Here is a 12,328-nt window from a genome sequence, read left to right on the forward strand (position 1 = left end):
CGATATTCCTCAGACATAATGGTGTTTGCCTCTCTTCTTTTTACTATTTCACCTCAAGCATATAAATTTATTCGTAATTCCCAATTTTTTATCATGCCTCACCCATCCACAATCAGAAGAGTATGTTCTTCTTATAATGTAAAGCCTCAACATGAGCAACTAAATTCTAAATTTTGTTCATATGTAAAACAAAAATCAGGTACTTTGAAAAATTCGGACAAAAATGTTGTTTTGATGATAGACGAAATTCACTTAAAGCAATGTGTGGATTATTCAGGAGGAAGCATTATTGGTCTAGCACAAACATCTGATTTTGTTTCTAGTGCCCATGTTTTTATGATCAGTAGTATCCTGTCCCCTTATAAAGATGTGGTACACGTTTTACCAGTTAAGAACATAGATGCTGAAATCTTGTATGCATACACAAAAAATGTTATCATAGAATTAGAAAATGTGGGCTTTCATGTAATATGTATAATCACAGATAATAATTCTATCAATCGGAAAGCTGCTTCTATGTTTGTCTCTCCATCAAAATTGCAAACTGTATATACAAATCCACTACGACCTAACAAACCATTATTTTATATGATTGTCACAGTACATATATTTAAATGTGTCCGCAATAATTGGGTAAATCAGAAAAATAGTGGAACATGTATGTTTTATCCAAAATTCAAGTTTTTTGAAACTGGCGAATCCACGGATGACAAAACATTTTCTACAGCTTCATGGTCAACCTTGAGACGGTTGCATGCTGCTGAAGTTGACAATTTAGTAAAGTACAGTTATTCTCTGTCGTTCAAAAGTCTCAATCCAAATAACTTTGAAAAGCAGAATGTGAGCTAGGTGGTACAAGTGTTCAATGAGCATGTCATTCAAGCTCTATGTGAAATAGGTCAGAATCTTAACTTAGAGCACTATAAAGGTACTGCAGATTTCATAAAAATATTTGTGACATGGTGGTCTATTGTTAATGTAAAATTTTCATACAAGGGGCATTTACATAATGATGATTACCAAACTCTATTAACATGTCTTCAGGCTGATAAAAAGGTCAAATTTTTTAGTTATTTTTTGGATTGGTTAGATGACTGGGAAAACATGAAATGTACCACTGGAATGTTGACCAAAGAAACTCGCACAGCATTAAAATTAAGTACGTATAGTCTTTTAGAAATAGCTTCGTACTGTATCACAGAATTGAATCTGAAGTATATTTTAACAGGGAAATTTCAAACAGATAATTTGGAAAGTAGATTTGGATTGTATAGGCAAATGGCGGGTAGCCAATACCACATCTCACTGAGACAATTGTTTGAATCAGAAAACAAGCTTAGAGTGAAACCACTACTGAATCTAAAAATAAATAGCAGAATGTTTGGAGAAATTGTTCTTGATGATTATAATATTGATAATGATGTTTCAAATGATGAATGCCATATTATCTCTGTTTCTTCTTTTTTTACACCTCTTTTTTCATTTCCTCGAGGGCTTGGTGATAACGACTACATGATGATTTCACACTTTTTACCATCTCAGGGGCGATTTCTACAGATAGCATGCTCTCAAATGATTTCACTGCATCATATGTTGTACGGAGAGCTACAAGTGATGACTCATTGAGATTTTCTACAAGCATATCCTTGTTAATGGAAAATTCAGCAGATGCATTGCCATGTGACAATGTAAGGGATACTTTTATGACTTGCCAGATGCCTTTGAATCTCTCATCATCTTTGTCTAAAAGAGTGGAAAAAAATACATCTAGTTTTGTCCCTTTAGCTGAAAATATAGCGAAAATGTCTTTCCATTCCGTTTTCACTTTGTTGACAACCTCTACAAACTGCTGTTTTGCACTATCTGCTGATACTGTTGTCAATATATTATTTTCAAGGAGAAGTTGCAAAAGATCCATCCTTTTTTCACACAATACAGAATTGGAATGTGATAATTTAGGATCTAAATAGAGACATCGATCGTACAACACAAAACTTGAATGTACTGCTTTGAATAACCTTTCTTGTCATCCTAACTAGAAAATTTTTACAATCAGTGAAACATTCATTTTTTCATGATCAGATGCACCACTTTTTTTCAAAAACTTCTAGCAGCAATACCTATATACACTCATGTCCATAAATTAAGGATAATTCAGAATCACACGGAAATCGAAATCGAAAGTAAAAATTTAACCTGTAGAATTATCACACACATCTGCAAGAATGATATGCAAATTTCAGGAAGCCACCAGGTGATGCCGATAGTATGTCACAATGACGAGAGTGTAAGAGGGGGGTATATAAGGAATGGTGGCAAAGAAGTAAAATTGTTCACAAGAGTTCTGTAAGGAGCTCAGTGCCATAAGCGAATAGTTATGACACAGAGGACGCATGTGGATGATTTTTTACGTGGTAGAATTATTGGCCGCCTTAATGGAAATGTCAGTAGACGTTACAGTACAGGTCACCCCAGAGTTACAACGCCGAATGAAGACCGGTATTTGGTAGTAACTGCCAAAAGAAACAGACGGAGCACAGCATCTGACCTGTCTCGTCAGCTATCTGAAGCCGCGGGTACCACAGTTTCAAGGCAAACCGTGTACAGACGTTTGGGAGATATTGGTCTATATGCTCGCAGGCATGTCAGATGTGTTCCGCTCACGGCAACTCACTGTCGGCAGCGATTAGCCTGGAGTAGAGAACATGCAATGTGGACATCGTCACAGTGGGCTTGTGTGATGTTTTCCGACGAGTCCAGGTTTAGCTTGCAGTCTGATTCACGTCGGACTTTCATACGGAGAACGCCAGGTACCCGTTACCACCAAGACAACATCATTGAACGACACTGTTGCGGTGGTGCAGCATTGCTCGTTTGGGGTGGAATTATACTGGGTTCCAGAACAGATCTGCATGTTCAAACCGGAACTATGAAAGCCCAAATTTATCGGGACATCATTCTGGAACAACATGTACGTTTGTTTAGGTGTGCCATGGGCGCAAAATTTGTGTTTATGGATGACGACGCCCGTCCTCACCGAGCAAACATCGTAAACGAATGCCTTGAATCTGAGGATATAACCCGTATGGAATGGCCAGCATTCTCACCTGACTTGAATCCGATAGAGCATGTGTGGGACATGCTTGGCCGACGAGTTGCAGCCCGTCAACCACCTCCTACATGTGTACCGAAACTTCGGAGAGCATTGCTTGCTGAGTGGAGTGATCGATAATTTGATACTCAGCATGCCTAGGCGTTGTACGGACTGCATTTCATCGCACAGGAGACATACAATGTATTAACCATCATACCAACCATGTAATAGTAGGTCTTTGTAAATGAGATATTTTTTACAATTGCTCCAGGGAGCAAAAATCATAGTTTTTATGAATGGTATCATACATACACCATCGTTTTTGTTCTTTATCTTTTGTTTATGAATAAGTAATGTTTGTTTTGTTTCTGAACCCTCATTTGCCGGAGCTGGCATTATCCTTAATTTATGGACATGAGTGCATATCAATTTCATCATTTTTCTTTTACGCTTTAATTGAAAGACACATCTGTTTTTATTAACTTCATCAGAGTTGGGGCTTCTCTGAGTACCTCATTCTTGATGAATAGTGCCATTAATCCTCTTAACAATTAAGCCAAAGAGCTATATACACTCATTGCCATAAAAATTTGCGCACCAAGAAATAATTGTGGGATCAAAACGAAAGTTGGCCTGAAGGTACATGTCGGGCAGATATGCAAATGATTAGAAATGCAGCGTGATTGCGCATTGCGTAATGCCACTAGAGGGCGTTGAACTTCGTTCTCCTTGGAGTATAAAACAGGTAAGCAGAGCTTGCTGGAGTGTATTTAATCGTTTGCAAAGGAAATGCTGAGGTAGACATGCCGTTACGCCGCCGTCGAAGACCATATGAGCAGTTGTCAGAGTTCGATAGGGGAAGAATCATCGGGAGGTTGGAAGCTGGGTGGTCAGCTCGGCGAGTAGCTCGTCAACTAGGCCGTTCTTATTTTACTGTGAGGAGGTGTTGGGACCAGTGGACAGAAGAGACATCATTTACACGGCGACCAGGTTCAGGACGCCCTCAACAGACCAGTCGTTGAGAAGGCCGTCATATCATCCGAAATGCACGCGTAGAGCCAACTGCCTCATTGGCCGCTATCCAGATGCAGGCAGCAGCTTCACTACGGGCCCCTGTGTCTTCCCGAACCATCGCAAGGTGCCTGGCTGAAGGACATCTGGTATCGCGGCGCCCATTACGTGTGCTGCCAATGACACCCACCCACCAACGCCTCCGTTTGGAGTGGTGTCGGGCACAATGGGATTGGACTGCAACGGAATGCAACCAGGTCGTCTTCAGTGACGAATCGAGATTCAACTTGAGCAGTGATGACAATCGTGTTCGTGTGTGGAGGCCCCGTGGTGAACGCTTCAATCCTGCCTTCGCTTTACAGCGACACACTGCTCCCACAGCTGGTGTCATGGTATGGGGTGCTATTGCTTACAATACACGGTCACCCCTGATATTGATCCATGGCACAATGATAGCCCAGCGGTACGCCCATAACATCCTTCAGCCACATGTGTTGCCACTCATGGCAGGGCTCCCAGGAGCCATTTTTCAACAAGACAATGCTAGGCCACACACAGCAAGGATGTCACAAGACTGCCTCCGCCACATTACCACCCTTCCCTGGCCTGCTCTATCCCCAGATTTGTCACCAATCGAGCATATCTGGGATCATTTGGGACGGCAAGTTGGACACCCTACGAGGTTGGTCGAACTAGAAGCGCATTTAAAGCAACTGTGGAATGAGATGTCTCATGACATCATACGGAACTTGTATGCCTCAATGCCCGCTTGTATCGCATCGTGCATTCGCGCTAGAGGGGGTCCAACAGAGTACTAAAACTTCTGTTCATCTGTACTTTTTCCTGCAATAAATGATCCTTTTTCTTGGATTTTCTAATCACTTACTTATATCCACGTAGTACTTACATGTGTAAAATTTTGTTTCATTTTGACGACTTCTTCTGGGTGCGCAAATTTTTATGGCAATGAGTGTATATTGTTCGCAATTGCATTTTTAATTGGGTTGATGTATTTTTAAAGTACATGACATCCAAAATTGTTATGGGCATCCTTTTCTTAGCCACCTTGTTGGGCATTTTGCCTGATGTGGCATTATATTTGTATTAAAAGAAAAAAAGAGGCAAAAGCAAGAGTCATAGATAGGGTTTCATTGTTAAGTAATGAAAAAGAATAAGTGTGTGTTTACAGACGATGAGTGCAATTGCAGTGCGTAAGTCGTCCTAAACAATAGTCGTCCTCTCTCTGGTCATTTAGAGTAAACTTGTGAACACACACACACTGTTGTATTGTGTATTTATTTATGGCATCATTATTTTTTAAATATTTTATTGTGCTATTTATTATATTATTGTATTGCATTACTGAATAAATGACGGTTTTATATTACTCATTCCCATATGAATGAATAATTATGGAACGAATTATCAAAGCTTCCATAATTTCCTATGAGAAAGTTTGATTCGAATAACAAGCACGTTGGCGGAATGAGGACATTCGCGCTAGAGGGGGTCCAACAGAGTACAAAAACTTCTGTTCATCTGTACTTTTTCCTGCAATAAATGATCCTTTTTCTTGGATTTTCTAATCACTTACTTATATCCACGTAGTACTTACATGTGTAAAATTTCGTTTCATTTTGACGACTTCTTCTGGGTGCGTAAATTTTTATGGCAATGAGTGTAGAAAAGGAAGTATGGGTGAAGGGCTCTCGAAAAATTTTAGAAACGAATACAAAATATTGCCAACAGATATATAAAATGATATTTTGGCCAATAGGAGTTTATCTTGGCATGCCTCGTCAATACTGTCAACACAGAGAGAGTTTTCAGCAATTCTTTTCTTTTTCTTCATAGTACTTCTTTACATTGCCCTTTTAGCAACAGCAACATTCTCAATCCAACGTATCTGGCAGAATTTACAAGGAAATATATTGCTATTTGCTACTACAATAAAATCTGCATGCCATGCAGGACTGTCTTTAAACGATCTGTATATTAACTGAAAAAATGTGCCCGATTTCCAGGTTGATGCTATGCACCCAGTTTGGAAAGCTCCATGAACAATATGCAAACTGCATGTGCCTGTGTTCAGTAATGAGCAACATTTGTTTTCATTTAATTCATCATGCAGAAGCTTCCAAAATTTCAGATTTACATACGGCCCATCCATTGAGATTTGCAAAAGTTGGTCCAACCTCAAATCCACTGTTGCTTCGTGAAACTTTTGACACAAGTCAAGGGCAGTAAAATAAATGGCCAAGAAAAACAGATTTAAGGTATCTAACTTTGACTTCAGAAGAATTATCTGGCCTATATCTAATAATAATGTCCATTTTCTCCTTTTGTACCACCTTATTAGAGGCTTTATCAATGCACAACACAAAAAAAAGATCTTGAAATGTCTTTCAACAGAGAGGAATAAAAGTATGGTGCCACACCAAATGTGATCATGTAAGCAATCTTTGAGCTACTTATGCTAATATTTTTTGCAATATCACTGTCTCAAAACATTACTCTGAAAATCTTCCCCCCCCCCCACATCCTTGAATCCATTATAGGATGAGTGAGACATCACTAATTTTCAATCTCCACAAGATTTCAGCTTTCAGCACTGTTTCCTTTGTGACATAATTAGTCAAAGATGTATTTGGTTTCACTTCACAATTCTTTGTCGTTGACTCACGTTAGCACTAGAACCAAAAAGCTTGGTAATCTGGGGTTGTTTACAACACTCAACTGACTTCAGATGTTTGGAACGGCTCTGGAGAGCTTGTCTGCCCATGTTTCTCAAATTGAACATTTTACTGCAAAGTAGACACCACGATTACTGAGGCCCCACCCCTACCCGCCCTATCAATTTGCATACTTACTCTCCTAAATTCTAAAATTTTAATTAGATCATATTGTCATAAGGCTTCTGTGGCACTTACCAACCTGTAGTATCAGAGGCCCCCCCCCCCCCCCCGAGAGAAAAATATTTTTCTGAACCCTCCCTCCTAAAAAAGTAACTGCTTATCATTTTACAAAAGAAAAATGTATTTGAACTGATAATGGCTCCTCGAAAATTTTAAACAGATCAAATTGTCATGAGGTCCAGGGCCATGCGGTAAAAGGAAGGGGGAAGCAACAAAATTATGAGTGCTTAGGGCCTTCATATGGGTTAATCCAGCCATGATGTCAGCACTGTGGCACATGGCGATGATGATGGAGGGCCAAACGCTACATTGATACACACATCAAAAGGATACTCTCATGTTATTCATATGAAGCAACTCCAGTGAGAACATATTTATACTTTAATATACAATTGGGATTAACATAATTTACTATTGAATATAATGACAATGAATGCAACTAAAATTGGACGGAACACATTTTTTACGTGTGCACCTTGATGTTGTGTTGCTGTTGTTGCTCTTTTGTGGAAAGTGTTTCCAAAAGAGAGGAAAAGACTTTTTTTGTTCTTTCCTTCTTCAACAGACACCTGTACTGCCAGTTGTTATCAGATTTTATTTGATCACAGACTCTGCAGTACTTCCCCCACCAGTGACTTCAGTCATGATTGATATCGATCAGGGAATCAAACTTTCCTCCCACTACGAGTTATAGTTTCAGTGGTCGTCATCACTGGTTGAGGGTTCACTGGTACCAGAGTATCTTCTTGCAGCAAAAATACTGGCTTCAGTTGATCTATGGACATTGTTTCGTGTTTTCCTTTTATTAGGAGCACGAAGTATTTTGACGTCCACTGCATCACCTGAAAAGGGCTATCATAGGTGCACTGGAGCGGAGGCTTCATGGCATCTCTGCGTATAAACATGTGAGTTGATGTTTTGTAACCTCTCGCAGGATTACATGCCCAGGCGAAAATTTCCATGTTAAAGCAGACAAGATTTTATCTCAATTACTTTATTGCAATTTTTGAAATAAGTTTGAGAATATGTTTCTGTAATTGATAATTTTTTCGCACCACGGTCATTTTCAGCACACGAGGGCTAATTAGACCCCGGGACCTACAATTTATTGCCGATTCCAAACGGCAGGCTTGCTTTTTTTTTATACTCATCGAGAGGTTGGTGCACTAACCCCTTGATGTGGGACTCCCTGCGGTAACAATTTTTTCTGTGGTCATGTCGCCGTTTCTATTCTACCCCTATGTCAGGAAAGTTTTCTGACAAGGACGAACCAGGTATCAAACTCGCAACGCCTCTAAACATCCTTTGGTACTTTAGGCAAGCATCTTATCGACCTGGGCTACCTAGTGCCCCATATGTTTCTGTAATTGGAATTACAATTAAATTTTCAGTTGCATTAAAAACAAATCTTCAATTAACATATTTTTTCTAATCACAAATTCACACAATTAATTCAAAATGAATGGTTCCCACCAGAAAACTGGAAGTCCATACCTCATTGAGTATCTCTTTTCCTCTTGTCAATAAAGAAGTTCAATTTTTTAGTCGCAAACATGATTCTGAATCAAACTATTCTGAAATGATGAATTGTAGAAATATATCATGAAGATCAAGTCCGATAACTAGCTATCAGTATCCAATAGTAGAGTAAGAAGTGATCGGCGAAGGATATGACATGTACTAGCCAAACCGATGATGTAAAGCCAAACTGACGAAGAAAGAGGACTTGGCCATCTCACTCAGCAAGTAAGGAATCAAATCATCGGAGGAATTTTTCGGCAATGTACAGGTATCACTCGTGACTGTTGAAGTGGTAGCTATTTTTTAGTCTCAATCTACAAGACTTCATGAGACATTTAGAATTTCATTTAAAAAAAATTACATGCAGATCAGTTAACAACAGGAAGGTTGTCAACTGGTGATCAACATCACGTGACCGATCGTGAATGGAACGGAAGTAGACGTACATTTTGAGACTGGATTGCTTGAAGATTAAATGATGCCATTCAACATTTTTGTATCCCTATCAGATGCTCCAGTTCTTCAAATAACTTTGCCTCAAATTGTCTGTTGTAATTCTGCTAGGCATGCTGAAGCAGGAAATCCAACTTGACACAAAAGATCTTGCAATGAGATATTTGTGATAGGCATGGAAATCTGACAATCGTCATAATTGTGCATCGGTTGTTTTGGCTTGGTGGAAGTGGTCTGATGATATTGATATGTATGTGATCGAGCCTTGCATTCAGTAGCAAGAATGCCCATGAGTCGCTAACTGTGTGATGCTGCACTTTCATCCATTGACTTGGTATGCATGATGTCACCTATGTTTTACAGTCTTTTTTGACTGACGGCCAGATGAAGCATTCAGTAATGAGTTGTTGCATTGCTTTCCCTTTTGGATACGAGAAAGTCTATGGGTTACCTTGAAGACTTTTAATCAAAAGTTCTTTGGTATATATGGTCTGACTCTTCCATCAGAAATGTTGCATAAAACATTGGCTGAAGTTCCAAGTAGGAGAAGCTTCTCAAGTTGTAATGAAGAGTTAATCTACAACTCAGGCAATGAGTCTAGATCGGTCATCTGTGCTTTAGCGATAGCTTCATAATTAATTTGGCTTGATAGTTAGATGGAACTTATTTGAGAGCGAGCATTAACAACTTAATTGTGTCAGAATCTTTTACGTAACGAATGTCAGTCATAAATTGTGAAATTAACGAAAGTTGTTATGTCTGTCGAGGAAAAGATTTTTTGGGGTTTTTGATTGGAGGCAAATATTAATGACCAATGGTCAGTGAGTATGAAAAATTTTCTTCCCTCAAACACGAATTGGAAATGTTTAGTAACAGTGAATGTAGCCAGCAATTCTTGGTCATAGGCACTGTACTTTTCCTCTGCCTTACTCAGCTTTCTTAAGAAAAAACCAAGTGGTTCAAGTTTGTTGTTGTTGATTTGGTGAAGTGCACTCCAATGGCATAATCTGATGCACCTATACATAAGGCTATTCCCACCTGCCCGTTTTTGGGAATGTTTTGCAATTTCCTGTTCCCCAAACCCAGAGAAAAATTCCTAGGAAATTGGGAAATTACAGATGTGACAATAATACTGAAAATGAAATATGACAGATTAAAAAAAATCAATGAGAATACTTGTTGAAAACTTATTTAATCTTCTACACCTATAGCATAACATTGCTTGGGAAAGAGGTGGGGGGGGGGGGGGAGAATAGATTGAAAAAAAACATGGAGGGGGAGCTTCCAGTTTGTGAAAACTGTACTAGCAACCCAGTGCCTAATATGAAATCCTAATACTGTTTTGGGGAAGTGGAAACACAAGAGATGACAAAGGTGATAATATTTGAAAAAAGGACATGGTGTTATACGATTCCAGAGCTGTTGTGGTTTCTAAATGTATCACAGTGCTTCAATAGCTATTCCAATTATTCTATGTGTGGGTTCTGTCCATTTCTGAAAAGACTGAAGCTCTCTGCTATTCCAAATCAAACATACATAATACCAAATATATTTTCTTCACTCATCAGCACCCCTTACTTTATGGCTTTACTTAAGGGCCTTTTTTCCATGGAGAATAATTGCATAATACCCTCCAATACTTTCCTCTCTTCAAACTGTATACTTAAAAACTTATTTTTTTTGTCTAACCACCTGCAAGTGATTGAGAGAGGAAGTTTTATGGCTTTACGGGTGGAGGCAGTTATTACTTTTTTTTACTTTCAAGTGGGATGACTACTGACCATGACTGGCATTCCAATCTGAATGATAATAATAATGATAATTTAAATACAGAAAAAGACAAAAAAAACCCATGATATACACAAGTGGGGGTAAAATCACTTTATATAGTTAAAGATCCAAAACGTTTAGACCAGGGGGTCCCAACCTTCTTTCCTTCCTGCACTCCCAGAACAAGGCACCTTTGTGCACCCCCTTAGATAATGTTTTTTATATGTAAGAAAATTCAGGTTTTTTTTTTCTGTGATTGATTATATTAAATATCTGATAATTATTTTCTATGAATTCTTTTACATATTGTTTAATGTCTTTTTTTGGCAATGGTTAATTTTGGCTTTTTTTTAATTAATTCAAAAACGAAACTAAAAAAGTTACTATTTTTTAACATTTGGAAAAAGATTCATTGAATAATTTTTCACTTGTTACTCCAGTCGCAAAAACTATAAATTAATGTTTCTTTGACACTTGACTGAATTTTTTTATGTTTTTCCTGAGTCGTGTGTTCACAACAATATCAAATCTAAGCACAACATGCTAATAACATGACGTACCAATGTAAACAAATCCCGAAATAGTTTAAGTAAATAATGGTATTTTTTCTCAACTAAAATGAAAAACAAGTATGATCACTTAATCGAAAAAGAAAATTTTTTCAATGCAAAAATTCATATGACACATTTCTGTGAACAGAAGTCAGAAAATGAGGCATCAAAATATTGGTGAGATTCATATTTTTTAGGAATTGATATATTCAATTTTTATCATCATTTTAGTTTTTCTGAATAATCAGTCTCAACATGTTGTAATTTTTCCCCCCGTCTCGCACCCCCAAAAATGTTCTCCTGTAACTCCGGTTGGGAACTACTGGTTTAGAGGCAGTTTGAAAAGCAGAATTTTCGAGTACTTATTCTGTTAGTGTAACATTACCATTAGGCCACAGCGAAAATGGTCCTTATTCGAGTCATTTTATGTTATATTTATTTTGTCTTACCTTTAATTTGTTTGAGATCGATCCGCGAGATTGTGTGTCGCAGATCGGCCACAATATTTTCTTTGTGCTGTTGCCAGATTCTGTGATACATTATTTTGTGCAATATCATTTTCCCTCCTTGATAATATGTAAATTAGATGCTGAGTTCAGTGCCATGAGTTAATCTTAGTGATTGGCCTGCCCGGGTAACACCTCATGTGGTTCAACGTCATATTGGTTCTGTCGTCTTCTCTGTGGATTGACTAGTAGCTTGTCCAGCTACCTCCAGACCTGTCTCGGTATCAGCCTGATCTTGTCCTCAAAGCTGTGGTTGACCAGTAGCTTGACTGGATACCTCACAGTGTGAATCAATGCCATCCTGGTTCAGGCATTTCTCCGAACGTTCAGCACGTAAAAGGCTAATTGACTGACTAAATAAAGATTGAGGATTTTTTTAAAATGACCGTGGCCCCACTGACACAGATCTAGTGATACGAACGATGTGACTGAAAGGGTGTATCTCTGGTTGTCTCGACAAGTGGTGAGTGTTTTAATTATCGTTTCAGTGAAATAATATGTTGAGAG

General features: G+C 38.4%; 2 protein-coding genes across 2 annotated transcripts in view; both read right to left on the bottom strand.

Moving 5' to 3' along the window:
* sdt (MAGUK p55 family member stardust) overlaps positions 1 to 12,328 on the bottom strand; it is a 150,341-nt gene that overhangs the window by 32,987 nt on the left and 105,026 nt on the right. The gene's annotated exons all lie outside the window — the stretch shown is intronic.
* On the bottom strand, positions 1,466 to 7,805 carry LOC149074129 (uncharacterized). Its single transcript, XM_089246686.1, has 3 exons — positions 7,692 to 7,805; positions 6,026 to 6,326; positions 1,466 to 1,962 (listed from the first exon to the last, which is right to left on the bottom strand). Exons 1-3 carry the CDS (start codon positions 7,803 to 7,805, stop codon positions 1,466 to 1,468), a joined length of 912 nt encoding a protein of 303 aa, XP_089102812.1.

Source organism: Pholcus phalangioides, unplaced genomic scaffold (genome assembly GCF_987345545.1).
Source record: "Pholcus phalangioides strain wild (caught in Gottingen) unplaced genomic scaffold, Ppha-v1.0 ptg000017l_1, whole genome shotgun sequence".
Lineage (NCBI taxonomy): Eukaryota > Metazoa > Arthropoda > Arachnida > Araneae > Pholcidae > Pholcus > Pholcus phalangioides.